This window comes from Alnus glutinosa, chromosome 9 (genome assembly GCF_958979055.1).
Source record: "Alnus glutinosa chromosome 9, dhAlnGlut1.1, whole genome shotgun sequence".
Classification (NCBI taxonomy): domain Eukaryota; kingdom Viridiplantae; phylum Streptophyta; class Magnoliopsida; order Fagales; family Betulaceae; genus Alnus; species Alnus glutinosa.
The window spans coordinates 25,739,433-25,755,494 of NC_084894.1; the positions used below are offsets into that span (position 1 = coordinate 25,739,433).

General features: G+C 37.6%; 1 protein-coding gene across 1 annotated transcript; it reads right to left on the reverse strand.

The window, feature by feature from the left end:
• Window positions 1-6,277: 6,277 nt before the first annotated feature.
• Window positions 6,278-12,901, reverse strand: LOC133877481 (uncharacterized). Its single transcript, XM_062315798.1, has 9 exons — window positions 12,620-12,901; window positions 11,879-12,083; window positions 11,105-11,195; window positions 10,507-10,652; window positions 9,787-10,030; window positions 8,463-8,567; window positions 8,196-8,378; window positions 7,251-7,452; window positions 6,278-7,159 (listed from the first exon to the last, which is right to left on the reverse strand). The coding sequence occupies exons 1-9, from the start codon at window positions 12,774-12,776 to the stop codon at window positions 6,645-6,647; spliced, it is 1,848 nt and encodes a 615-aa protein (XP_062171782.1). The 5' UTR covers window positions 12,777-12,901; the 3' UTR covers window positions 6,278-6,644.
• Between the last annotated feature and the right edge of the window lie 3,161 nt (window positions 12,902-16,062).

Sequence of the window (16,062 nt, forward strand, 5' to 3'; positions counted from 1 at the left end):
GACGGACGGGATAGGAGTGGCATGGTGGTGTATAAAGTAGTATTTCTCTAACGGTAAAGACGGGAACACCTGAGAGAATCTCCGCTTAAGCCGGCTTTTGCTTACCTTTCGTGCATAATTTAATATTAGGGATAATGCTGGTGAATTCATGATTCATATTTTATTTAATTAAATGACATTAAATTAGATTTTTTTGAGTATAACAGTATAACTTTTATCCATAGAGGCAAAAGCCGAGGCCTTTTTGCTCACTAATAAGAGGTTGACATATCTACCTGGAACAAGAAAAGCAAAACACTGGATGATCCCTCCTCCTTTCACTCTTTTAGTCTTTAGAAAAATAAAAAAATGAAACAAAAACAAAAAAACCTTCCCAACCATTTCCTTATGCCGGACACCTATGGCCCTGAAGACCCTGATATTCTGGGCAAAACGCTCCTTGGTGTCCCGAGATTGGCAACTCTACGATCGAACCGGGGCTTTTCATGTGACGTGGAGGTGTCGAAACTCGAGTAAGAAGAAGACGACGACGTGACGGAGTCGAACGAGGTGGGTAGCCCTGGACAGAAAGGATCGGCTCTTCTTGGACTCAAAGTTGCCTTTAGAATCCTATAGCACATTCTAGAAACGAATAAAGCTCCATTAACAGATTGTTGCATGTATGTCTTTGTTTGAGATTGGACGAAGCATCCAAATTAAAGAGTTAGGAAAATAAAAGATGTATTCAGATCTTCATAGCGAAAATGGGACTGTTAGAATATCATATTATTCTAAGTTTATTATATTTCCTAATAGGGTTTATTCCCTATCTTATTTACTCTGATACCATATTAAATAAATATATGAAATAAAGAAAGATATGTAAAAGAGAGAGAGCGAAAATATATTAAGGACTACATTGTATTGAGTAGTATATGATATTCATAACATATTACAAGAGACCTCTATATATAGAGAGGCTATGAGTAATGACCAAGAAACCCTAGAGTAAATAAGGTAGGGAATAAACCCTATTAGGAAAGATAATAAACTTAGAATAATATAATACTCTAACATATATTTATTTAATATGGTATCAGAACCACTTTCTTGTTGCCTTCAATAAACGTCATTGACGTTTCCAGGTGTCCTTCATGTGTTCTACGACTGTCTCATAATTCCAGTCTCCCACATGCCGCCTCCCGCCTTTAAAATTGTTGTTAGTCTCTTCCACGCCTTCATCGCATCTACATCTGGAAAACCAATCCCAGAATCAAGTCTGCAAGGTACAGATTATGATCTGGGGAAGATCCACCGCTGACGACAGCCGCACAAGCTTCCATGTGCCCCTCAAGCACACTGCCCGTGTTGTCACGCGCCTCCATACTCGGTCAATGCCCTCTGTGACAGCACCAATCAACAAATCAGGAGACGTAAATTCCAGAGCCGCTGAGATCACCGTCATCAGAATTCTGACGCGCCGAGCACAGCTTCGAGTCTTCTGGCCCACGCTCCTACGTGCCACCGTGTCTCAGCCAATTGCATTTGTGGCCCTACCAATCGGTAGATCAAGCGCTGCAAATTCCATATATGCCTCGATACCCGCCATTGGACCTTCCACTCACCTCCATGCACCGTCCGAAGTCTCTAGTTCTCTGATTCATGCGCCAACGCGCCGCCCTCCTGCCACGCGTGTCTTCCAAGCGCCTATTATGTTTTTGTGCCACGTCAGCCCTAGCCACGTCAACGTTTCTGACCCGGACCAAATTAGTCAACCCGGCCAATCGGGTTAGACCCGGGTCTCTTCATTCTGGATCGCCAAAGCAATCAGCCCACACTTGTCAACCCAAACTAGCGAGTTAGACCTGGTTCCTCCACATTTTTCTAACCGGTCCACATTTGTCAACCCGGACTATCGGGTTAGACCTGGTTCACTTAATTTCGGGTTAGACCATATTCAATGGTCCATGGGTTTTGGCCTATTTTGTTCCATCGGTTTTGGCCTATTTTGGCCCAGTTAAACCGGCCCAATTTTATAAGGCTCCAGTCTCAGGCCCAATTGAAGGCCCAAATAATTCATTGCCGCCAGCAGCCGCCGTCCTCCGCCTCCGGCCGTCACTTTCCAACCAAACTCCGGCAACTTTTCCGGAGACCCCCAAAAAAAAAATAATAATAATAACATATTTTCCCTTTCTTTTTCCCAAACACAAGGTTACACCTTGAGTTTGAAGGGATATGTTAGAATATTATATTATTCTAAGTTTATTATCTTTCCTAATAGGGTTTATTCCCTACCTTATTTACTCTAAGGTTTCTTGGTCACTACTCATAACCTCTCTATATATAGAAATCTCTTGTAATATGTTATGAATATTATATACTACTCAATACAATGGAGTCCTTAATATATTTCCGCTCTCTCTTCCGCTCTTTCTCTCTTTCGCATATCTTTCTCTATTTCATATATATATTTAACAAGGAGACCCAAAAAAGCAAAGGAGTAGTTGAAAAGGAAAGCAGAGAGAGAAAGAAAGGAAGAGGAGACGTTTGAGTGGAAGAAGGGTGGAAGGTCGAGGGGTTTAAAAGCAAGAATCGAGCGGTGGGAGGTGGAGGCGGCGTCTGGGGTGGGCAGTGGTGGCGGCGTTTTTGGGTGGGCAGTGGCGTCTGGCGTTGGCGGTAGCTAGGAGGTTTTTTTTTTTGTTTTTTTTTTTTCAGACTAAAAAAGTGAAAGAAGGATGGATGATCCAATGCTTTGGCAACACTTACTTTTCTTGTTCTAGGATTATGTGTCAACCTCTTATTGGTGGGCATAAAGCCCTAATTTTCTAAGACCGGAGAGAAGTTTCTCTCGATTTTTTTCTCACCATTCCCATTGCGCATGACCTACAAACCAGTTTCTTTTAATTGGTTCTCTTTCATTGTTTCATGGATTTATCTCAAAGTTGACAGTGGACAGTCTAAACGAATTGGGGTCCAAATTTGTGGACAGATACATTTGCTAAGTAATTTCTTATGTTTATATATATATAATTCAATATGAGAAAAGGGTTACAAAAGAGTCATTCCCACTTCTAAAACGTAAAGAGGAGGAAATGAGAGAATAATTGGAAATGCTTTCAAACACAGTTCGAAGCGACCCATTTGGCAATATGGTGTGCTAAGAAATTTGCATGACTATAAGACTTCAAGGTAGTCCCGTTAGAAAAACGGTGGAGCTGCTGGTTGATGTCAGCAAGAGCTTCGGCTGAGGCCCATTCAGTGGCGATGAGAGGCAAGTTGATGGTGAGAATTGTGATCAAAGAATCCCCTTCAAGAATGAGAGGGGGGTTACCAAAATTAGATTCAAGCTGGACAAGGGGGGTTACCAAAATTAGATTCAAGCTGGACAAGTAGGAGGGAAGCGTTTATTGATAAAGGAAGAAATGCATGATCAAGAAGGTTTTACAAATAGCGTTCATAATGGGGGTTTGGTATCAAAGAACCCTTGGCCTTATTGCTTCTTTAAAAGCAAGTAGATAAATGAGGTACTAATTTTTTTTACTAAGAGAGGAGTACCAAGATAATGTGGAGCTTATTCATTGAATATGATCAAAATAATTAATAAAAATAAATGTTACGAGTACCAATGAATAAGTTTTACATCATCTTAATAACTATCTCTTAATAAAAGATTTTGACACTGTTAGAAGCAGTGTCTACTACAACAAAATAAAATTTTTTTCCCCTTTCGTGCTTAGCTAATTAAATCAGTGTCTACTACAAAGATAAAGTATATAGACAAAGAACCTAGAACTTGTTCTTGAGATCTTATGAAAATAGTAGGACTAATATAATATATATTATAAAATCGGTTACCAGATTATTAACCACTTTTGTTAATCCTTGAAACCGGTAGCCGTAACCGGCCTAGGTGGTTACCCGTTTTCTGGTTGTGGTTATATGGTTAGAGGTTGTATGCGGTTAATAACAGTACTGCTTGTACACCCCTAGATCTTGCCCTATTTCAACACCCTGTTTTGTCAATTTAGGGGTTATAGGGTAGATTTTTGGTCTGATAGAACCTTCTAACATTAGAGTTTTTAGCAGAGAACATTGTAGAAGTGTTCAAAGACGATTTTCAGTGTAATATCTACAATCAAGGTAAGTAAAGCTTACATGAATACTGTAATCTATTATTTTGTTGGTTTATTATTTTGGTATATGAAAAATGCATGCTTACTACTTGCACGAAAACATTTTGTAACAATGTGAACTCAAATTTGTGAACACGAAATAGGGTTGTGCGTAATCGAGTTGAGCCGAGTTTTAAGAATTCGGTATTGACTTGTTTTTGAGGATCCTTCTTCGAGCCGGGCTAAGAAATGCGTGTTTCAGCTCGGCTCAATAAAGTCTAGAGCCTTAGCCTAGTGAGAAGATGTTAATTTAAGTTGTTCGTCCCCTCTTGTGTTGATGATATTTATCCTCCAATAATGCTTTACATGACCACACTTCTTTACAGAAGCGATTGACGCATGTGTAGGTGGCATTAGGTAAGAGGGTGCATCAGTTCGTGAAGGGGATTATAATGTGTAAGTGGTTAGTGCACGCCATAATCTTTTTAGTGGGATGGAGACAAGAGTTGCTTGGTTTTGGTCATGAAATATTGGCAACGGTATGAAATGTTGTATAAGTAGTTATCATTGCATACATATAAAAGATAGAGAAGAACTGCATCGTATGACATGACTTTTAGTCATGAGCTTACCTTTATACCGGCATGACCCTATAGTCCAGATTTATGTTTATTAATTTATGTTTTATCACTTGGATCTAATAGGCCAAATAAGCGACTAGTGTAACCATATACAGATGGTGGTCAAGATGAAAATACATCGTTAGTAGTGTTGACCACCCGAGGTTAGACCCTGTCGGGCTACAAGTAGTCATAGGTGGTTGTTATTGTACTTCATCGAGGCACCGGTATTGTACTACAGATCCTTTAGAAAGCGCAAACCCTACCATAAAAGGGTTAAGGATACGGATAGACTATATGGAGTTAGGATATGACTTTACGATTCTGCTACATCATGTATTATACGTATAATGCATTTACATCATTGCCCATTGGCATTGACATTTTGCCAAGAACTCTCTTAAACGATGAGGTATTTTGTTCTGAAATCTTTTTATTAAACTTAATGAATTCATTGCATTGATAATTGCCTTCTATGTGTACTTTACTCGCTACTGTGTGAACTTACACTTGCTTTGTTTTCACCGATAAAACATATATGTTTTATGGTTGGCTAGCCACTAGATGACAGTCCCTTTATTTCTGAAGGCTTTGGAGGATTTGGCCAGCATGGTGTTTGGGAAGTTAGACCCTGACTTGTGGCATTACCCGTGGTTGAGCATAGAGAATACCTTTATAAGTTTATAGGGTTTTTGTTGATGGTATACGATATCCAACATCATTCTGGATTGGTTATCTATAGGCCTTGATGAACGCTTTGAAGAACACCATGATGAAACAAACTAGTGGACTTAATTCTGATTTCTGTTTTGGAGACATTTACTTTTGGATTTTTTTTTTTTTTTTTTTGTAATTTAAGTTATGTTATAAGACTAATATTTTGCTCTAGATATTTATTGTGTTATGGTTTATAAGAATCAGCTATCTTAAGATGACGTTAAGTGTTATCTTTTGCTGTAAAGCTCTTTATTTGGAGGATTAAGAGATCCTTTGAAATTTATTTACTTAAGTAAATAAGTTTTGAGAGGCCCAACGCGTTAATTACTGGTTAATTAATTTCGAGGGCGTTATAACGTAAAACTTTGCATGACATCTGACAAAAAAGCCCAATAAAGGCCTGCTAATAGGAGGGTGCTCAGCTTTGTGAGACAGTGGGCCTGGTAAGGCTTTTGATGACAAAAACGTAAGACCTTAAGGCCTACTTGTTGATCCTCAGGCCCAACAAGTATGTATCATATGTTTAGTCCGTTTGGTTTATTTGTTTCAAATCGTAAGGTTTGAAAATATAGTGATATCAAAACGTAATTAATGAAAACGTGATTTCTAAAGATGCAGTTAACGTATGATAAAATCACAGTTAGGACTTCAAAGTCGTGCATTTTTAAAACGCAATTTCTTGTTTACGATTTGAAAACATGAATTTTTTCACGTTTTTAAATGTATTTCCAAATGAAACATTTTTATCGATTTTGTTTAAAAACACACTTTTGACATGCTAAATTGTAGGGCCAAACAGAAATACAATCACTTATTAAAGACTTCATACCCTGACAAGCAAAACCAATCAGAGTAAGCAGACTACATCATTATTCAAAGCATATCTGGAAAGTAAGACCAATAAAACAAAAATGGATGCCATTGTTCACAAAATAGATGAGACCCAATAACAAGAAACCATGAGGTATCCATCTGAGGCACATCCCACATATAATCAACTGAACACGACCAAGTGGCTTATTCAACAAACCATAGTTCATCTTCAGCAAAAAGCACTGTTTAGAGGGTAATATGAGAATGGGGCTGTGGTAAATCATGGGTCAATTCATATATGAATTACAGACAACTTTGATACCAATGGAAAGTATATTCATGGAAGAGCTGTTTCTGCATAAGTGGGTTTTGAGAAAATCCATCTATTAAAGACTTCATACCCTTACAAGCTGTTTCTGCACAAGTTCAGAGATTTCTCTTCTTTGTACCTCAACCCAAAGCCAAGGGGGAATAAAGGGTCATACGAATTGACTCCAATATGCAAAGGCAGTTGTTCAACCCGTTTAAACCATGTCACTGGTAGTCGGCCCTCGAAGTCATGATCCCCAAAGACAACATCAGCAATTCCCCCTCCTTCACTTCCAGGCAACCAAGCAGCAATCAGTGCATCTATCTTTTCCAAAAGCCATGGCTCAAAAACTAAAGGTCTTCCAGATACCAGAATCACCAATGTGGGGATATTGTCAGAGACTGAATTAATTATGTCAACTCCCTCTACGGGGATTGCTAGCCCCCTCAGATTATCACCAAAGCTCTCTACATATGGTTCTTCACCAACAGCAAAAATTGCAAAAGAGAAATCCCGACGTGCTAAGGTTTCTGGTGATGGCTTTTCCTCATAAATTATTTCTGTTTCGTCGCTCACTGCTTCTTTAATAGCATCCAAAATGGTTGTGCCTAAGACGATAACAAATATAAATAACAAAAAGCCACTTTGATTGTGGCAGTTAACACATTGCTTAACGCTTAAAACAATGTAACTGCGTACCGATTGTAATTCTTCCACTTTTTCCAAACCAGTTGGATGTCCACCCTCCACACTGATATCCAAGATTATCGGCGTGTGTTCCAACAACAAGAATTCTTTTTGCATTTCTGTCTAGTGGAAGAAAATTTTTCTTAGGATCCTTGCCATTTTTCAAAAGAACCAATGACTTGCGGACTGCTTCACGTGCTAGATCTCTATGCAACTGCAGAAAATGTCAAAGCTAAGAGTTTATCTCAGCTTTTAAGTAATAAATCATTTGCAGTTACATATTGTAGTTGGACTCTTATTAAAAGCATTCAACTATATCCACCATGCATTATAATATGATATATTGTAAATTTTTATAGCAATGAAAATAGTATTCAGGCCTTCACGGCCTTTAGAAATCCTTCTTCATCCTGCCTTCTCCTCTCCCTTTGCCTTTCTCTTCATCCTAGATCATCCACACTATCTGTCTGTAGCTGCCAGTGATCCATTCTTCCAACATAATGGTAATTGTCCTTTTTCCTTAATATTTCTAGCTAACTAAGGGTTTCAGGTGACAGTGAAGTCAAGTTTTGTCGCAATGGCAATAAGCCAATGACTATTACTTACTGTGATAGACTTTTAGCCACTGTTCCAGGCCATTCCACCATTCTCCCTAGGGTAATGTCAATCATGATTGCTTACATAGTGGAGTCAAATGTTGTGGCAAAGAGAAAAAAAAAGACCTAAAAAAAATTTCATTTTCAAAAGAAAGAATCTAGTTCCTGATTCAGTCATTGTTTTTCTCCCTCAAGCGTATTGTTTATCATAGATGGAAGGTCAGAAGAGGGGTCAAATTCAAGGGACAGATGACTATTCAGCTTGATGAAAAATGGAAATGTTTTTGCTTTTCTTAAGGATAACGCATTAAAAACATGCCAAAATGCCAATACCCCATGTACTAAATATTGCAAAAGTTACCTTGCAACCAATTGTGTCGAGCAAAGACTTATCTGTGAACGGAAATTCAAAAAGATGAGCAACAAACTTCACTCTAAGTATTCGTTCAACGGCATCATCAATCCTCTCCATTTGTATCTTCTCTTCTTTAACTAAAGAAATCAAATTGTCCACAAATAATTCGTATCGATAAGGCACCATCACCTGCATATTTTCTCAGTCAGGAAAAGGAAGACATAAATAAAGCCAACCTTAGTTTAGGCTTTGGAATTGGAGTTCAATCTCTACCATGTCTATTCCTGCCATAACAGCAGAGGAAATGCAGTCACGATAGTTTTCGCCACGAGGTTCATTCAGTCGGTCAAGTCCTGCCCAATCAGAAATTAGAATACCCTGCAGCAGAATACTGGCTCATTATTTATCTAGATGCACAGCGACTCTGATCTCACAACACAACCAAAAAATAAGGAAAAAAAAAAACGGAATTTGACTACTGTAAGGGCAATTTAAAACAGAACTAGAGGTTATCCTTCCATCAAATTGATCAACAAGAAGAATATTTGGAGACTGGAAAGCAATGAACCAAAATGTACAAAACTATTTTTGCAGTAGAATATCAAAATGCCTAATTATAATACTGTAAATTGATAGGGAAACCAGTTTGGACTATTGGTCGGAAGGGTTCATATGTGAGTTCAGATACTTGGGATTTCTTGATGGATAAGAAACCTGATGTTGATTGGTGGCATTTAATCTGGTTTCCTCATGCCATTCTGAAGCAAACTTTTGTTCTTTGGTTGGCTATGCAGAACTAGTTAACTACCGGTGATCGTCTTCTGGTGTGGGGTTTCAGAGGTGAAACACTTTGTGGTTTCTGTAGGCATGGTGTTGAAAGCCAGGATTACCTCTTTTTTTAGTGTAGTTTTAGCTTTCGTATTTGGCATTCATATATGCAAAGATGTCCTGGTTTGGCCTGTTCTCTTGTTTGGCAGGATGTACTGAATGAGGAATGCAGGAATTGGAAGAAGAAGACAATGTTGGGGGTTCACTGCAGACTCGTTTTTTGCTCTACTGTGTATAGTATATGGCGAGCTAGGAATGAAATTCGGTTTCATGGTCATCCAAAATCTGAGGAGCAGATTCTCAAATTGATTTTTTGAGAAGTTAGAACCCGAATCACTTGTAAAGGAAAGTTCAAGAAGATAAGGGAAAATGTTAGAATTTGTCAGCTCTGGAATTTAGCTGATTCTGTTTTGGATTAATTCCAGTCTGGGGTTGTTAAATTATTATTCATTTTGTAGCAGTCTGTTTTACTGCAATTATTTGGTTTTGGTTTTCTACAGTTTTGCTGCTGATTGTTTTGGTTGTAATGTTGGTACTTTGTTTGTTTGGTGACTTTAGTTGTTAATAATATTGAGTACTTATTCATCAAAAAAAATAATTGATCAACAAGAAGAATATTTGGAGACCGGAAGGCAAAGAACCAAAATATGCAAAACTATTTTTGCAGTAGAATATCGAAATTTCTAATTATAATACCGTAAATTGATAGGGAAAAAAAGTTGATTTTTTTACTTTTTTCAGAATATATGAATACCATCAGGATTTTTACCTTAAAACCTAGCGTCTCTTTTAAAATTTCTGTCAGGAGGAAATGGTCAGAATGGAGTTTACGCCCATTCCAGCTCGAATAGGATGCCATAATAGTGGAAACACCCTGAGAAATACAGTCCAGATAAGGTGCCATATGAATCCTCTCTAGGTCCTCATAAGATGATATGGTATTCCCCTCATTTTTCCCCTTTTCAGTACCCCCATCTCCCACAAAATGCTTTGCGCAAGCAATAACGTTGTTTCTGGATATCAAAAGTGGGATTATGAGAAACAGTCCAATAAATGGCTGCTAACAGAGGAATTGACAATCAGGGCATGTCTACAATATGAGTAGAAGGAACGAAACAAGGTGAGTACAAAGCTTTGAAGCACGAAGAGTTATGTTAGTTGTATTACTATTTAAGAATCAAAAAATATGTGGAAAGGACAACATTATTTTAGGCACACTATATGATACAACTAGGGAAAAAGAAGCAGGAAAAGTTCTTCCTAGAGTCCCAAGTGAATCTCAAACATGTTTTAATTTAAGAGCCAAGACTCATTGGGAACAAAACAGAAAGAAAAGGCAAAAATATAGTTCTTCAGTTGTCATATTTTTTGGCCGACTAGTATGCATGATACATATTTAAATTGACGATGAATTTGGGAAATGAACTTGCTAAATGAGTAAATTGATTAAAGATACGAGAATATAATAATATCAATGACTTTTCTCTACCTCCCAGCCACAAAAGGGTAGCCTTTTGGGTGTTCATCAGGCGGCTTTCCCTGCAAGCCCGTGACAATGGATGTCATCTTTCTAACAATTTCAGTGTCTTCACCATAACTCTCGTAGCATCTTCCCCATCTGGGATCTCTGCATACCTGCCAGAACCCATGTAAATGAATTTTCTCAACAATCTGTTATTCACAAACATAAAGTTTTGAGGAAAAAATACAAAGAAAGAAGACGGGAGAACAATATGAATCTATGTTCTGGTCAAACTCCAGCTCCCAGTTTGAAATCCGAGGTATATATGGAATCCTATGGAAAGATATTTACGATACAAATCTTATGTCTCATTTGAAATGGCAACAACATTCAAAGATAAACTCAGTCAATATCATCCACAGACGTTGCCAAGCATAATCAAATGGCCAAATCAGTCAAACAACCACAATCTTCTTCCAGAGAAACCAAGTGCTTGCTAAATTGCAAGCAACCATGCGTTTACACCAAGTTGGGTTTACTCATCAATTGGTATCACGATTTGAAACTTAATTTATCGGTTAACTCAAACAGTGCCATCACTTCAAAACAAATTCATAACACTTACAGCTACACAGGGAGCAAAAGTACAGTGAATGCCGATTGCCCTGACTTCAAGTGCTGTTGCTTCTCCAATCTTTCGAACCAAATCTGCATCCCTTTGATCACGAGTGTAGAAGTATAAGTGGTTCTAAATCTACAAGACCAATAACCTTCCATTTGGCTGCTAAGTAAATTTCAAAGTATTAAAAAGAAATAGAAATAGGTTAAGTGCTAAGTACATTACTTTGCCATTTAGCTTCAACAGAAACGAAATCTCTTTTTCTTTTTCAAAGATAACCTAAGGTGGTGGTAAGTGGTTCATATGCTGGCATTGTGAGAAATTATAGTGGCTAGCAAAAGTATACTAATTGATAGTTCTTATCCTTCACCTGTTTATTTGGGTTCCTAAATTAAGATTCAAAGTGTCATTTCGTTTTCTTTTTTTAACAGTTCCACATCAAGTGAACAGACAATCAGGCCAGGGAATACTACTGCTGTCTGCTGCTAGTATTGAGGCCAAGATTGTTTAAATGAAGTGATTTGAAAGCAATGTCTGAATTTAGAATCTATGAAGCTAGCTGGAACACTCACATCCGGCTCAACAATTTTCCTCTCCATTTTAGCTAAAAAAAAATCACATTTTTTCGATATTAGCTATCCACTTTTTTTTTCTTTTTATAAATAAATATTTCTTTTTTTCCTTGTGTGTATTTTAGTTTTGCCCAAAAAAAGAAAAAGAAAAAGACCAGTTATGTAAGAAAGCAAAGGAAGCCAGGGACACAGTCTAATTAACATTAACCTGGTAGCTCCAAGGCCAACGTTGTGAGGAAATATAGTGGCGCCATAGATACTGTTGTTACCATGAATTGCATCAATCCCATATATAAGCGGTATCCCGAGCCGCGACTCAAGCGCTTTCTTCTGAAAGCCGTCAACCATATCGGCCCAATCCGAAGCCGATGGATTCGCTTTGGGTCCACTGCCAGCAGCACTGAGCATACTCCCTGCAACAATAGTTCACCAGGTGTATGGAAAAATGCCTAAACGAAATATACATTCACACCGAATTTCGAGTAATGTTACGAGTATTTTTTTGTTATTATTGTGTAATTTTAAAAATGATGTGATTTTTTAAATTATCATTAAACTTGTGATTGAATACTATTAAATTTTGATTAAGTTATGATTTTAAAAGTCACATTATTTTAGAGGAACACAAAAATGATAAAATAGTAACTTTTAGAATTATTCAATGTAATCTTGTATGGAAAAATGTAAAAATATTGCAAACTTGATTTTTTTTTTCTTCTGTCCTTAATTCCATACAGAATAGGATCCACTCCATTTCATTTAATGAAATGGATGTTATTCATCGTAAATAAAATGTCAGAAGTCGGTGCATTTAACGATATATATGAAGTTAATGTTTATATATCTTTTAAAATTTTAAATAATGTGAAATCATATACCACCGATTACCGGTAGATATATTAATTTATGCACAGAGAGAGAGAGAGAGAGAGAGGAAGGAGGGTGGTACCGATGCAGAGGTCTTTGATAAGGTCGGGATTGGGTTGGGCGATGCGGCGCTCAATCTGGGTCATCTGGCCGACCTTCTCTTCCAATGTCATTCGAGAAAGAAGGTCTTTGACCCGAGCCTCAACGGGTGCGTTGGGGTCTCTGTAAATGCAATCCATGCCCGCCTGGCCACTTCGCTCATTACGATCACGCTCGTCGGAGTCGGAGGAGCAAACAGACACTACCAGTTGACTGTATTGACCATGAAGTAGTTCGCGAAAGTTTTATAGAGTTTGCCCTCTTTAATAATTGCTGAAAATATTGGTATACCGACCGTTCTTTCTCTCTCTCTCCTCACGCAATGATTGACAGAGTCACAGAATTATTGTTAATTACTTGCAAATAATTGGAAGCCAAATCTAGTGGTGGTAGGTACTACGATGTTTACTACAAAAATATAGTGGTGCATGGTAGGTACTAGGTACTATGATGTTTATAAATCAATAATTATAGTGGACTAATTTATCAATTCCACACTTTTTAGTTATCTAATAAATTATAAATTGTTAGGTCAGTTTATAAATGATTTTTTAATAATAGTTAGAGTAATGTTATAAACTAAACTTTTATTCCATTGTTATTTTACCTAATAAAAAAAAATAATGACTTATTGGTAAGGGTAAAAATGCGGATGTGGATGTATTTATTAACAATATCCGCATCCACATCAGTATGATGCGATTACCACTTTTAAGTATTTGCATCTGCATTCGCATAATGCGATTACTATCCGTTACGGTTATTATCCGCTATCTACATATGAGGTGATGAGCGTTTTGAATTACTATCTAAATCTATATGTAAGATTAAATAAAGCAGTTATTGCTATATGCAAGCTTAAATAAATTAATATTTCATTTGTTATACAATTCATAATTATCAACCATATACATGAGGTCATTGTCTCATAAAGTAATCGAAATTTGGATTATCCAAATACAATAAAATAAAATAAAAATGTAGTGAGATATTACTTTGAAATGATAGTAAAAAAAACCAAACAAAACCTAAAAAGGGTTAAATAGCCTGTACACGAGTAATGCTACATGTCATACCTATGTCCTTCTTGTGTCCCTCTAAAAATGAGGTGGCTTTCAAAATCACCATTGACCTTGTGATTGATCAAAATTAAATTTTGATCACATGGTGATTTTAAAAGCCACATCATTTTTAGAGAGACACAAGAGGGACATGGGTATGACGTTTAGAATTACTCGCCTGTACACCCCTGTGCTTTACGACCTTTATTTTTTGCCCCCTTAGTTTTACTTTTTATCAAATTTGGTACATGTGGTATATGAAAAGACGGAAATGGTACCTCCGCTCAATTTCCCGTCCAAAACTAACGTTCAGCCACGTCATCCTACAGGTGTCGGCGTACATGCGCGACACCTGTCTCCGTGCATACCTCAGCCATCCTACGTGCTTATAAAAATTCACATAATCACATTCAATTATTTAAAAAATAGGAAAATTTAAAAACTGAACAAGCCGTCTTCCTCCTCCCCCTTTTCCCCAAATGCTTGAAAACCCTAACCCCTAACCCTAACCAGCTCCGGCCTGACGAATCTCCCCAAATCAAACCTAGGAACTGGAGCAGATAAGGCCGACGCATATTTCTGTGGTGTCCCACAGGTCCTGCACGACCTTTTCTAAAAAAAAAAAAAAAAAATGAACTTGACCAAAAACAATTATAACATGTCCACATGTTTCACAATTTCACATTCATTCACATTCAATGTCTAGATATCAAAATATACATACACCACTTTGAATGACCAAAACCAATAATAACATGCCTAACTGGTTCATAACTTCACATTCATTCACATTCATTCACATTCAATGTCTAGATTCACAAAATTTACATTCACTACTTTGAATGACCAAAACTAATAATAATCTGTTACAATTAAATCTGTTAAAAAAATGACAAACTTGTTGCACACACTCAACCTGTTTATCATAAACCTGTTCAGAAAATGACCAACCTATGCACTACTCTACATGTCCACATCTTTCACAACTTCATAGTCATTCACATTCAATGACTAGATCTCAAAATTTACATACACCACTAGTGGACCAAATGTCAAAGACACAATCAGTTTTGTAATCCTGCTGCGATCCTCCTTGCAGTTGATGCACTGGGTTTCAATTTTGTTCCTGAAGCTGTAAGTAATAAGTAAAAAATTAATATTTTGTCCCTAAAGAAAAATCCACACAAACTTTATGAGAAGCTCACCTGTTTCAACATCCGGTATAGGTCAGAGACCTGCCTTTCTCTATTCTTGATGGGCTGAGATGTAGTCTGAGGGTTGCCTGATGGTTGACCTGTAGTTTGAGGGTCCCCTGATGGTTGACCTGTAGTTTGAGGGTCGCCTCATGATTGACCTGTAGTTTGAGGGTTGCCTGATGGTTGACTTGTAGATGGTTGACCAACAGTGTTTCTAGGGGCATTGTTTTCAGGGGTAGATACTGTTTTCGAGGTTCCTCCCTGGGACATAGAAAACACATAACATTCAATTATAAATCAATTTATGGTTATTTTGTATAGTTAAAAAAAAATTATATTATAACTTACAATTGTTGGCTTCGGCTTTGGCTTTCTAACCCTTTTGGGGTACTTCTTCCTATTTGGATTTTCAAGTTGGCTGCAGCTTCTAGCATTATGACCTTTTTTACCACAATTTCCACAACATACATCTTAGCTCTTTCGAGTGACCTTAACACTTTCATCTGGTTCCGTCTCATCAATGCCTCTTCTCCTGAGCTTTTTTGGCCTACCGCGTTATGGCTTTAAAATCGGTGGCTATATAGGGTCTACATCGCGGTCAATGGGTCAGTCACTGGGTCCAGGCATTGGATGAATACTAGGGGCATATGACAGTCTATATGTGTCCATTAAGTACCATTTGCTGATGTACTCTTCAGGGTATCGCTTGTTTCTGTATATTGTACAAACTGCATGAGGGCATGGAATACCGTTTAGCTGCTATCGACCACATTCACAAGTTTTTACTTCAAGGTCAACGATCCTCCTGGGCTCATGGATGTGGTCAACCTCAAATTGGAGGTTATTACTCTAGTGACATATGTAATCATCAACCTCCTCCTTATTTCGCTCCATCTTTTTTATGATCTTAGGACACATTATATTAGTTGTATTTGCTGCTTCAACCCTTTTCTTATTAAACAGATTCATCAGCTGTCGCCGTACTGTCTCCAAACAATATATAATATGTTGGTCCCTCGCTTCCATCACCCATGCATTGAAGCTCTCCGCAATGTTATTCAACAATATGTCACTGCAGCTGCTCGGTCTGAAAGCATGGCGTGACCACATCTTAGGGTCAACCTTCTCAAGGTAGTTGTATGCACCCTGGTGCATTCCTTTGATTACTT

Bases quoted from the DNA above. Each gene is read 5' to 3' on its own strand.
- LOC133877481 (XM_062315798.1), bottom strand. From the start codon at position 12,776: ATGGATTGCATTTACAGAGACCCCAACGCACCCGTTGAGGCTCGGGTC. The intron at 8,568-9,786 runs GTAAAAATCCTG...ATTCTGCTGCAG, and splicing joins AAGAGACGCTAGGTTTTAAG to GGTATTCTAATTTCTGATTG. The intron at 7,453-8,195 runs GTAACTTTTGCA...CATTTTCTGCAG, and splicing joins TCGACACAATTGGTTGCAAG to TTGCATAGAGATCTAGCACG.